This window comes from Cheilinus undulatus, linkage group 7 (genome assembly GCF_018320785.1).
Source record: "Cheilinus undulatus linkage group 7, ASM1832078v1, whole genome shotgun sequence".
Classification (NCBI taxonomy): domain Eukaryota; kingdom Metazoa; phylum Chordata; class Actinopteri; order Labriformes; family Labridae; genus Cheilinus; species Cheilinus undulatus.
In genome coordinates, this window is record NC_054871.1 from 52,780,544 (window position 1) to 52,792,605 (window position 12,062).

At 43.1% G+C, this 12,062-nt stretch overlaps 1 protein-coding gene across 1 annotated transcript; it reads right to left on the reverse strand.

Moving 5' to 3' along the window:
* Positions 1–288: 288 nt before the first annotated feature.
* On the reverse strand, positions 289–11,588 carry LOC121512660 (ICOS ligand-like). The gene is made up of 5 exons (XM_041792039.1): positions 11,525–11,588; positions 5,565–5,888; positions 4,217–4,501; positions 3,692–3,874; positions 289–878 (listed from the first exon to the last, which is right to left on the reverse strand). Exons 1-5 carry the CDS (start codon positions 11,586–11,588, stop codon positions 808–810), a joined length of 927 nt encoding a protein of 308 aa, XP_041647973.1. The 3' UTR covers positions 289–807.
* Positions 11,589–12,062: the final 474 nt, after the last annotated feature.

The following is a 12,062-nucleotide window of genomic DNA, read 5'->3' on the forward strand; positions in this document are numbered from 1 at the left end:
TTAAAGCTCAAAAATATTACATGAGAATTCAAAATTGCTCAGTGAAATTAAAAGTCAAAATCCTAAGTTTGAGTCCTAACTGAGAGATGCTAAACTGAAAATGTGAAATTAAAACACAAATTAATTTCTTTTCCCACATTCCTGACTTCTTATCTAAATATTTTACTCCTTACTTTTTCAGATTTTGTGACTTAACAAGGATATCTTAAATCATCAGGATAAGTTCACATTTTTATACTTGAAGAAATCTGCAGACCTCAGACTGATGGACCAGTTAGAACAGAAATATGAGAGGGCCAGATTTAACTGTTCCACGGACCAGATTTGGCCCCCAGGCCTTGAGTTTGACACCTGTGCCATTGAGAATCTCTGAGACTCCAGACTCACAATCCAGACCAGCTGAGGGCTGCGATCAGAGCAACCTGGGCTTCGTAACACCCCAGCAGGACCACGGACTGATCGCCTCCACAATACAAGCAGAGATGCAGGAATTTGTGTAAAAGGAGCTCCAAACACTGAGTGATAAATAAGCAGAATTTTCCAGAAGGTCAACATTTCTGTGTTGTAAATCTTTATTGGACTGATGTTTAGTGATATTCTAATAAATGAAGATATGAGCTGTAAGCCACTATCAAGATTAAAACATAAATATTTCACTCTGTATGGGATGAGTCCAGAGTATCTGGAAGTTTCTCTTCCTGAATTAAATCACAGCTTTTTCATGATATTCTAATTTTTTTAGATGCACCTGTAATCACTATTCAGTGCTCTATAATGTCAGAATTTGAGGGTTTTGGACTCAAATTTTCACACATCCGTCTCCTTTTTCTCTGGTTTCATCGCCTCTGTCTCCTCCTTGTACGGACTCCGTTTGCGTCCTGATGACAAAAAACCCAAAACATTTTAATAAAAGCTTAGCTAAAGTTTTCACTCTCAGAGCAGTTAAATGCTTTCACTTCATCAAATGAGATTTACAGCATGGGAGAATGCCTAGAGAGACTTAAAGAAGTTATTCTAAGTACACAGCTTTACTGGTTAGATTTAGTGCAGGTCAGTTTTCATTTGAAATGGTCATTGATGAAAATATTGTAGATCAGCCAAAGTTGAAATGAAATATTTTCTCTGCGATGCTCTCCATGTAGTGAGGGTGAAAAGCTCCAGTGAGGACAGAAGTAGAGCTGAAGGTTCTGGAGCAAATCTGGGCAAAAACAAGACTGTTGAAGGAAGAAGGGAACGGGAGGGAATGAACAGCGTAAGCTCGCCACCTATTGGATCTGGAAGGGAATAGCACTAACCGTGTATTAATCAGTCAGTAACTGAGGAAGCATACTGGTAATGATCTGTTTAGCTGGGATAACACAAAGACAAACTGGGGTATTAAAGGACTACAGGGATGGGCAGAGGGTGAGAAATCTGTGAAAATAATGGGTTCATTTTCCAAGTATAGGGGAGAGTGGGGTAAGATGAGCCAAGTTTTACTAATGCCTTCCTCAAGGTTAGAAGTAGAATGAAAGTAAAATGAACCTTTGTTTCAGGATCTCTGCAATCAAATGAACTGATCGGCAGCATCTTTAACAAAGCTGTCTGAAAATATGACCTCCCAAAAACAGGAGGCCCCCCTGTCTGCCGCCCGCGGCATGGGGTGGTTATCACCTTTTCCCATAGTTAGGCCCGCCCACTGTGACTGGATTGGCTAACTTTGACTCACTTTGAGCGTCTCTGCCCGTTAGGCCAATGTTTGTATGATAAATGTGATGGAGGTATGTATATAAACGAGAAGCCTCTCAATGCTGTGTGCAATAGGGGGCGGAGCCCAATGTTGGTGATGCTGAACGTTGGGCATCGCCCACTCTAGCTGCCGTACCCTTCCTATGAAACCTGTGGGGTACGAGGAAAACAGCACTGCAAAAAATAGTTTGGGACACACCAATGAAACAATACGTAGAAGTGCTAAATGGAACAATGAGTATCTGACAAAAATCATAACTGAAGGCTTAAGAACAGTATAAGTGGAACAGATTGACAGTTGAATTTTATGTGAAAAAAAAAACATTTTATTTCATTGAATATTAAAAATCAGATGAATCTATCTGTGAGTGTGTTACACTTTATATATTATAAACTATGGTGTAATAGATTTTTGAAGATAAATGACAACTTCAGTAAATATTCATGTTCATTTGTAGAAGTAATCTCACGGCGCCGGCTGCACAGCAGGAAAGGTTCCTGGTTCGCTTCCCGGTCAGGGTCTTTCTGTGCGGAGTTTGCATATTCTCTCCGTGCATGCGTGGGTTCTCTCCGGGTATCCCAGCTTCCTCCCACCACCAGAAACATGCTCATTAGGTTAACTGCTGACTCTAAAATTGGCCGTAGGTGTGAGTGTTAGCGTGCCTGGTTGTCTGTCTCTGTATGTCAGTCTTGTGGCGACTGGCGACCAGTCCAGGGCTAACTGCGCCTCTCGCCCAATGAAATGTGAATGCCGTATGTCGAGATGATAGCAACTAAAAATGTGAATTATATCCTTATATCTAAAAAACATATCCAAATGTTTTATTTGATCGAGTGATTTCCATTCAGAATCATTTCTATCGGACTGTTTACTTCCTGTTTCTTGTAAGTGGACGTGATGACGTTGATCAGTGGTGATGATGATGTAATGACGTAGACCAAACGTCTGATTTGACGACAGCTTGAAAGTGGGCGATGTCAAACGCTTGTTAGTCACCGCCCACTGCTCATTGGTCACCGCCCACTATTGCACATTGCATTGAGGGCTACTTGGAGCAATGCCCTCCCTCATTCTCTCTCCCTCCTACTCACTGATGCACAGAAACTCTCATCTCATCTGTCTAGTGCGTCTGCTGTTCTGCATCCTGTCTTGTCCATCTGTCATCTTTGCCAATCTATCAACCATACTACCAATGCTCACAGAGCTGTATATACTAAAGATAATACCAAAAAGCTTGAACATATCTAAATCTTAAAGCTAATACTTCTGTAAGTTTGTTTTTGTATTTAATGTTTAATTTCTGTAAATTGAGATCAAAGCTAACCAGAGTCCTTGTCATGTAAACATACTTGGCCAACAAAGCTGATTCTGAGTCTGCTGGTGGTGGGGCTCACCTGGTCTGACCCTGATATTAATGTTATACCTTTCCAATATTGTTTTGGGTGGGTAAATTTTATGTAAAATTGCATATGACCTGCTTGGAGTTTGCAAAAAACTTAATGTGAAAGCCAACGGATCAGCCACATGTGCTTCTCCTCAACACAAAAATTAGAAATGAAGGATACTTCCTTATTCATGGTCACATGACAAACCTTTGCACAGATTCCTCAGTACAGGGGGTGGGGCAACTTACCCACGGGCTCATCTTACCCCACTCTCCACTGTTAAGTTTTTGGAAAGCATAAAGCATAATCAAAGATATTTGTGTCAATATTTCTATAGTTCATGGGTGTAAATGTGTGATTTTTGTGCATGGTGTTGAATTGGCAACTCAGTTTTACATTTTTAATGGCAGATCTTTAAGATTGTTGTAATTTTCATAATTTGTTGGTATTTGAAATTAACTTGAGGGCGTAAGCAAGTAAGGAGCATAACCATAGTACGGTACTAGAATGCAATCTTGCAAAAAAAGAAGAAAAAGAGTGTAAGAGTTTTTCTTGTGGTTGATTTCCAGGTACCTACCTCTTTTGGAGTGTGTTTGTTGGTACTGGTATTCCTTTTTCTTCTTCTTACTTAGCCTGTCCAGGTGGATCTGGTACCCGACTCCAACTATCACCATGACTCCGACCACCACACAGAGTCCTGTGCTGAAGATCCACATGGCCTCAGACGCTCTGCTCACCACTGCGGTGGTGTCTGCCCCATCTGAGATCCAAGGAGAGCAGAGATCAGTGGAGGAGCGGTACATGGAACAGACTTGAGCTTGTATAGCACTTCTCTAGTCATGTGACTACTCAAAGCACTTTCACACCGCAGTCACACCGCAGTCACACCCGGTCACACTTCACATTCACACACTGATGCCAGAGTGGGGAATCGGTACTAGCTAATCCCATCCATACCCATCTACACGCCCCCAACGATGCAGTGGTAAGTGTCTTTCCCAAAGACTCATCGACATGTGACTGTAGGAGCTGGGATTGAACCCACAACCATCTAACTGTGAGATGAGTCGCCCTGATAATCTGAGTTAGATTGATGACTCACAGCTTGTCGATGTCAAAGTTTCATTCATGGTCGGGTTCTCGATGACACACGACACGCTGGAGCCTTCAGAGATGCTGAGGGTCAGGTTGCTGGTGATGTTGTAAAGTTTGGAGTCTGGGAGTGACGTGATGAGGGTCTTCACTGAGCCTTCAGGGGGCGCCACTGTGTCATCTATGAGCCAGTGGACCGCAGGTTCTGGAAATCCGCCACCAGAGCGACAGGAGAAGCTCGTCTTGTTCCCCTGCCTGGCCTCCTCCCTATGCAGCCACGGGGGGCTGAAACTGGCTGCAAAGAGCCGTCAGAGAGGAGGGAGTTAGTCTGGCATACCCCTCTGATGATTAATGGTTGTTAAAACACTTTCACCTGCTTTAACCAGGACCAGAAAAGAGACCACATCTCTCCTTCTTGCTCTGACCCTAGGTCTGTTTCATTAAAGCCGTACCACTGATTTAAAGGTGCAGTGTGTAAAACTGAATATCAACATCTAGAAGTGGGTTCTAGATTGCATTTCTCTGCTGGAAACTGTGGCAACCAGTTGAATTTTAATGTGTATCTGTAATGTGAATACAATACAATACAATACAATAGCTTTATTTATCCTTTATCCCTTTTTTCCTCTATGTTACCATGGAAACATGTAAAAATCCAAGATGGCGGCATCCATGGAGGGGACCCTCCCTATGTATGAATTAAAGGTTTATTCTGAGTTGTTTTTTCAAAATAGCTATTTCTGAATTTAGTTGACTAAACACTTTTTACCAAGTTTGTTCAGCTAAATGCTACTAGGCTAAATATTACACACGGCACCTTTAAAGGCTGTTCCGTTTGATCCATGTTTGATTTTTGTGTCTTTTATTAGACACAAAATAATAACGTATAATAACGTATAATCATGGAACATTACGACACATGAAGCAAATACTTGGAACTATTTCTTGAGTAAACCACTGGGCGGAGTAACACAGTGCAGCAGCCATGTCTGGAGTGTAGTTCCGGCTTTGCACGTAGCTTTAAAACATCTCCGTCTCCTAATGTTCCATGATTATTTCATAGCGTGGTGAATGTGCAGGTCACAACTTGTCCACGAGAGAGTTTTGGAGTTGTTGGATTGTGTATTTGATGAGGGAAAGCCGGAATACCACCTGTTTACATTGAGGTGGCACAGCAGGTCTAAACTCGGCAGCGCCGATCCAAAAATAGCTTGCACTGACAACTGAAGGTAATGAACCTATTACTAAGACTGTAGGAATTATGGCAATGGGCAAATTTGCCAAAATGTTGAAGTATCCCTCTAAGAGGTTAAATAACAGTCTGAGGGCAAACCCAGACCAAGGCAGGAGGCACTGACCTGCTACCCTGAGGCACACGCTGCATAGAACCTCGCTCTGATTCCCTGCAGAAATGACGAGCACGCTGTAGTTGGTTTTGTTGTCTTCAGGATACACGGAGGGAAGATCCAGAGAGATGTTTCCGGTCAGTAGAGCTTCAGTTGAGACGCTGGCTCTGTTAAGGCTCCACTCCTCCACATCTCCATCTTCTCTCCACATCGCTCTGAGCACCACCGCATCACCTCGCCTCCACTCCACGGAAACGTTCACAGAGGTCAGTAATGGAGGGTAAAAACAGGGCAGAGAGACGGGCCGGCCGACCACACCGAGGACGCACTCTTCTTCTGCTGAGGAAGAAGAAAAAATGTCAGAATGCTTTAACCCAATGCTTCTAATCTGTACTCAGGACCCCATAATGACAAAGTGGATCCAGAATTTTAGGAATGTTTTAAAAACAAAAAACTGAAATATCACATTGACATAACTACAACTCTGTAAAGGCACAGACTCTAAAGGCACACTCCTCTCTATAGAAGGCCTCACAGCTGACAGTGATATCAGAGCAGAAACCAAGCCATGAGGTCAGAGGAGCTGCAGAGATCAGAGACAGGCACAGATCTGGGGAAGGCTACAGAAACATTCTGCTGTACTGAAGGTTCCCAGGAGCACAGTGGCCTCCATGAATGCCAGACTGGAGAAGTTTGGCACTACCAGGACTCTTCGGAGAGCTGGTCATCTGGCCAAACTGAGCAAAATGGGGGAGAAGGGTCGTAGTGAGTGAGAGGACCAAGAACGTGATGGTCGCTCTGACTGAGCTCTGGAAATGAGACTTCTGGAGAAGCTCCAGAAGGACAATCATCACTGCAGCCCTCCACTGATCTGGGCTTATGGCAGAGGGTCTAGATGGAATCCTAACCTCAGTGCAAAACACATGAAAACCTGCTTAGAGTTTACAAAAAAGCCCCTGAAGGACTCTCAGACTGTGAGAAACAAGATCCTCTGGTCTGATGAAACTAAGATTGAACTGTTTGGCCACCAGGCACCGCTCATCACACGCTCAGGACCATCCCAACAGTGAAGCATGGTGGTGGCAGCAGCAACATGCTGTGGGGGTGTTTTTAAGCTGCAGGACTGGGAGACTGGTCAGACCTGGGGGAAAGCTGAATGGAGCAAAGTACAGAGATATCCTCAACCAAAACCTATTTCCCAACCCCCTAGGACCTCAGACCGTCCAAAGGTTCACCTTCTAACATGACAGTGACCCTAAGACCACAGCCAAGACAACACAGGAGTGGCTTAAGCCGTGTTTCCATCGGGGGTCCCGGTTTGATTCAGTTCAGTTTGGTATGGTTTGGTACGCTAAACCCCAAAATAGTTTGCGTTTCCACAGACACCCGTGCTCTCACTTGGGTGGGCGGGGCTGTGAAAGCATGCATGTTAAGTCACAGACAGTGCAAGTCAGCTGTTCCAGCTGCAGAGTTATAGAAATGTTGAGTGACAGAAATCAGCTGGGAATAAGCAGTAAACCGCTTTATTTCAGCTGTAAGTGCTTTTAAAAAAATAACTACATCTTAATGATGTTAACATCTGTCAGTACAGATCCTCAGCTGATGGAATACGTGTACAGAGACGGTTTGAGTCGTAACGCTACGTTAATATGTGAATATATCTAGTCTAGAACAGTTTATACGACAAAATATGTGACATGCTGCTACCAAGGAATAAACTCCATATACTAGTAGAACTGCATAACACGAACCATGGCGACTGTAGACATGTCAGTACGTGACTTTTGTTGTTTTTGAAAAGAGAACAACTCACTGCTGATCTTTGTTCTTTTAACAAAGAAATGTTGTGAAGTTCTGATAAAACTGGCGCTTCAGCAGCATCCACACTAATCTCTTCTACCATAATTACACCGGCCTCTTGTTGCTGCTTGCTTACATCACGACTCCGCCGCGCTTGAAAGTACTGCCCCTCGTCACTGATTGGTCCTGTCACTTTCTAACCGGGCCTAAACGGATCAGATGGGAGCTTTGCAAGATGGATTCACCAGTGAGAAACACGGAAACAGGTGCAGTCATCTGCTTTGCAAGGTTAAATAATTTCTGAATAGACTGTAAAACAAAAGAAAAACAGATAAACAGAGCAAATAAAAACAAGATCGTGTCATTAGCATGTTGCGCATGCAGGGTCATGCACACACTGAACCTGGTATTGTTCATTTTAAAGAGAGGAAGCAGGCTCTGCTGGTAGGACATGTCCCTGATCTTTGCTCAGTTTAAACATCAGCATTGGAAACAGAATCAGGGAGTGTCAGGCAGTAATGTTTGTGTTGACAGGAGTCGACCTTGCTTTGATGGTTCTTATTATGATGACACACAGTGAGGTTGTGAAAAAAAAATATAAAATATAGATATCAAGAGTGAAATTTTTGAAAAAGGCTTATTAAAGAATGACATTCATAATCATATTTGTTTACGTGACAGGCTGAGCAGAAACTGGAAAACACAAATACAACCTTCAGTCCCTGTAGTTATTCCAAACACCAGGATTCACTGAGCTGCTGAGTATACAGCAGGGCTGTCCAATTTGGGGCCCGCGGGCCAAATTTGGCCCACGAGCTATTATTTTTGGCCCGCTGCCGATGTTCGAATTTTTAAAAAATTATTATTATTTTCCCACTGCCAGCAGTCTAAATATTTCTTTCAATGTTTATTTATTGTTGCACTTCCTCTCCTGACTACAAATTAACATTGTGTTACATCGGGGGTAGGGTGGCGCTGTTGAGCTGTTCAGCTCAGATCTGGAAGCCCATGACCAGAGAGTGAGTCAGTGAGAAGATGCTGGGGTCATGGCAGAAATTGAGCGAGTGAGGCAGTGGCACACTGATAAGAGAAAGTTTAAAAATAGTTGGGAACATGAGTACTTTTTTACTGAAATTGATTTCAAGGCAGTATGCCCAATTAGTATTTGTGCCATATGGATGTTCAGTAATTTCATGCTGTGAAACACAATAAAGAATAGTGTTATTCATTTTCAAAATTACTTTGTATGAGTTATTATTTTGCACAATGATGCTATAGGCACATTTAATTTCATGCACTGCAACATGAATCTTTAGTTTTGGCCCGCGACCTCCACCCTGATTCATTTTTGGCCCTTCACTGAAAAGAATTTGGGCAGCCCTAGTATCAAGTATATTCACCCTGTTTCTCTTACAATTGATTAAAAATATTTAAACTTTCTACTAACTTTACATGGCTGTAATCCATGTTCAGGTAGGTGACAGACCTTTCATTTTCACTTACAGATGAGGATCAATTACTAGCCCCCCTATAGCAGCTTTTCCAAAAATCTTAGTTTTATTTTGGATTCTTATATTATTTTTCTTTGCAAACAGAAACAAAGTTATTTTGCAAAAACAAAAACTACCAGGGTCTGAATGATTGGCGCCCTGGCTAATAGTGGTGCCTCCTTTTAGGTGGATAACAGTCTGCAGGCGTTTGTTGTAGTTTTAGTCTCAGACTCGTGTCCTGAGGAATCCCAGCCCATTCTTCTTGCAAGTTCTTCCTGATCTGATGGTCTTCTGGCATGGACCTTGGTCTTCAGTTCCCCCCAGGATTTTCAATGGGATTCAGTTCAGGGCTTTGGTCAGGTCAGTCAGTAAGGTTCACTTTGGTCTTCTGGAGGTAGTTCTTCACCAGGAGCCAGGGCCGTTTCTAGCTTTGTGGGGGCCCTATGCAAAATGCTGTTTGGGGGCTTCTAGTTTGCCAAACTACGATGGACAGATTCCTAATCCAGTAGATGATCCACGATGCATGCATGATAACCTCTCACATTAAAATGAAACATCTTAAGTTGAGCCACTGAAGCGAAATAAAAAGGAACAAATATCAAGAGTTTTAAAAAATTGTTTACTTTAAAAGCAAGAACACAACTGATGTCACTAACTAGCACTGATCCAAGGCTAGCTGAGGACAAATCAACTATTTTTGTGACCAAAATGGAAAGACAAGAAAACGGCCCGTTTTTTTGTTGCTGTTTCAAACAGGAAATGGATCTGCCAGAAAATACACTGACCCAGTCATTCCCATCCTACCTGTCCTCACTCACAGTGGACAGTGGAGTTCAACAATTTTGACTTCATTTTGCCTCAAAAACACTGGCAACAGCAACGGTTTATTCCATTCTGATATCCTACTTTTATTTTTAAGTATACAGTAAGGGATAAAGACAGGTAATCTTAATTCTCCTCAGATGAGGCTGAACATTCAGCTTTGGGCCCCCTACTGGATTGTGGGGATCTATGCATTTGCATAGCCTGCGTATAGCAAGAAAAGACCAAGCCAGGAGCCACGGATGTTTTGGGTTGTTGTTGTGTTGAAAGACAAAAAGAAGACCCAGAACCAGTTAAGCTGCTGACTGCTTCAGGTTTCCTAAATCTTCACATCTCCTTATTTCTTCATGTTCCATCATGTAGGGACGGTGTTCTTTGGGTGGTACATCTCTCCCTTCTTTCTCCAAACATCACCAACATCTCTGTGGCCAAAGAGCTCTAGTTTGGTCTCATCTGACCAAAGGACACGCTTCCAGGATCAAAATCTTTCTCCAGGTTGTCCTTAGCAGACTTCAGTCTGGCTGGAAGGTGTCTCCTCTGCAGAGGTAGACTTCTTCTAGGTCTGTTTTCTGTGCAGAGCTCCAGTGATGGGTTTGGCGGTTGCCAGGAGAACGGTACTTGTCTGACTGCGTTGTGCCAAGTGTAAAGTTTAGTGGATGGGGGATTATGGTGTGGGCTTGTTTTTCAGGAGCTGGGCTTGGCCCCTTAGTTCCAGTGAAAGGAACTCTGAATGCTTCAGCATACCAAGATATTTTGGACAATTCCATGCTCCCAACTTTGTGGGAACAGTTCGGGGAAGACCCCTTCCTGTTCCAACATGACTGTACACCAGTGCACAAAGCAAGGTCCATAAAGACATGGATGAGAGAGTTTGGTGTGGATCAACTTGACTGGCCTGCACAGAGTCCTGACCTCAACCCCACAGAACACCTTTGGGATGAATTAGAGCGGAGACTGAGAGCCAGGCCTTCTGGTCCAACATCAGTGTGTGACCTCACAAATGTGCTTCTGGAAGAATGGTCAAAAATTCCCATAAACACACTCCTAAACCTTGTGGAAAGCCTTCCCAGAAGAGTTGAAGCTGTTATAGCTGCAAAGGGTGGACCGACGTCATATTAAACCCTATGGATTAAGAATGGGATGTCACTTAAATATATATGCCAGTCAAGGCAGGCGAGCCAATACTTTTGACAATATAGTGTATATCTCATCTGGCCTGGGATTGCCTTAGAATTCCCTGGGAGGAGCTGGAAAATGTTGCTGGGGAGAGAGATGTCTGGGTAGTAAAATATTCAGGCAAACAATTAAAAAGTTACAAAACTAAAGGAGAAATGACGGTAGGCAGGAAATAAAAAAGCTCTGAACCAAAGCCTGGGCGAGTGGGGTATGATCTTTTTTCCACAAAGTGGTCCAGTTTGGTTCTGTAAGTTTCTTCTGAGTATTTTGATCATTAGCGATATTTTGGATTAATCATTTTAAAACACAAAGTTGTGTAACTTTTCCAGTGGTTTGTACATTTCAGGCAGTGTGTAGGGGTTTGTCTCTCAGTTTTAATCACTGATAGAACAAACTCGCTGGTATTAGATGTTCAGGTCTTCTATTTTTGCTGCTGTGGTTTCTATCATGTGTCAGTATATTTGACTTTACTAGAATCACATTAACACACATCATTCTGCTTCTGTAACACCATTTCTTTACAGACAGAAATCATAAATATCTCATTCAGCTAAAGCTGCCCGAGCATGGAGGAAAAGAAAAAGGTGAAAATAGAGAAAATCAAGGTAAATCAGTGCACAGACTTTAAATCATGGGCGTCTTAGTGTGAATATTATTGTATGAGTAGGCAGAGAGTCATCTCACCCAGACAGGCACAGACACCGAGGAAGCAGAGCAGCAGTCCTGTGGGCCACAGTACCCCCGGCATCGCCCTGCTCCGAGGGCCCGAGTCCAGACCAAACACACAGAAACAATCTGAAGATGATTTTTCCTTTAAGCTGGAGAGAAGAGACAAGGTCATTACTGTTTCCTGTCTCTGTTTAACTTCACCTCCCTGCTTCCTCTCTCTCTCAGCTCTCTCACACACACCTCTCTGTCTCTCTGCTCCCTGTGAAGTCATTGCCGGTCATGTTGCAGCATGTTGAGCCATTCCTGATCCTCTCACTCTTCTTTACACAACAAATCAACGTAAAGAATCCCTGAGCATATGGATCAGAAACTTCAGCCCTCAGTTTCCATCAGCACACATCCTGTTAGGAACCATATTCTGAGGAACGGTCCAACCTGTCTGACTTCTTTTTAGGTCCTACACACCCTGGAGCTGTGATGTCACCATGACGACTCTCTGAACCTCCCTCAGATATTTCACTCTTCCTGTTTCTCCCTACAAGAAAAAAATGGG

Bases quoted from the DNA above. Each gene is read 5' to 3' on its own strand.
- LOC121512660 (XM_041792039.1), bottom strand. From the start codon at position 11,588: ATGCCGGGGGTACTGTGGCCCACAGGACTGCTGCTCTGCTTCCTCGGT. The intron at 5,889-11,524 runs GTGAGATGACTC...CTTCCTCAGCAG, and splicing joins CGGTGTCTGTGCCTGTCTGG to AAGAAGAGTGCGTCCTCGGT. The intron at 4,502-5,564 runs GTCAGTGCCTCC...GGCTCTTTGCAG, and splicing joins CGTGTGCCTCAGGGTAGCAG to CCAGTTTCAGCCCCCCGTGG.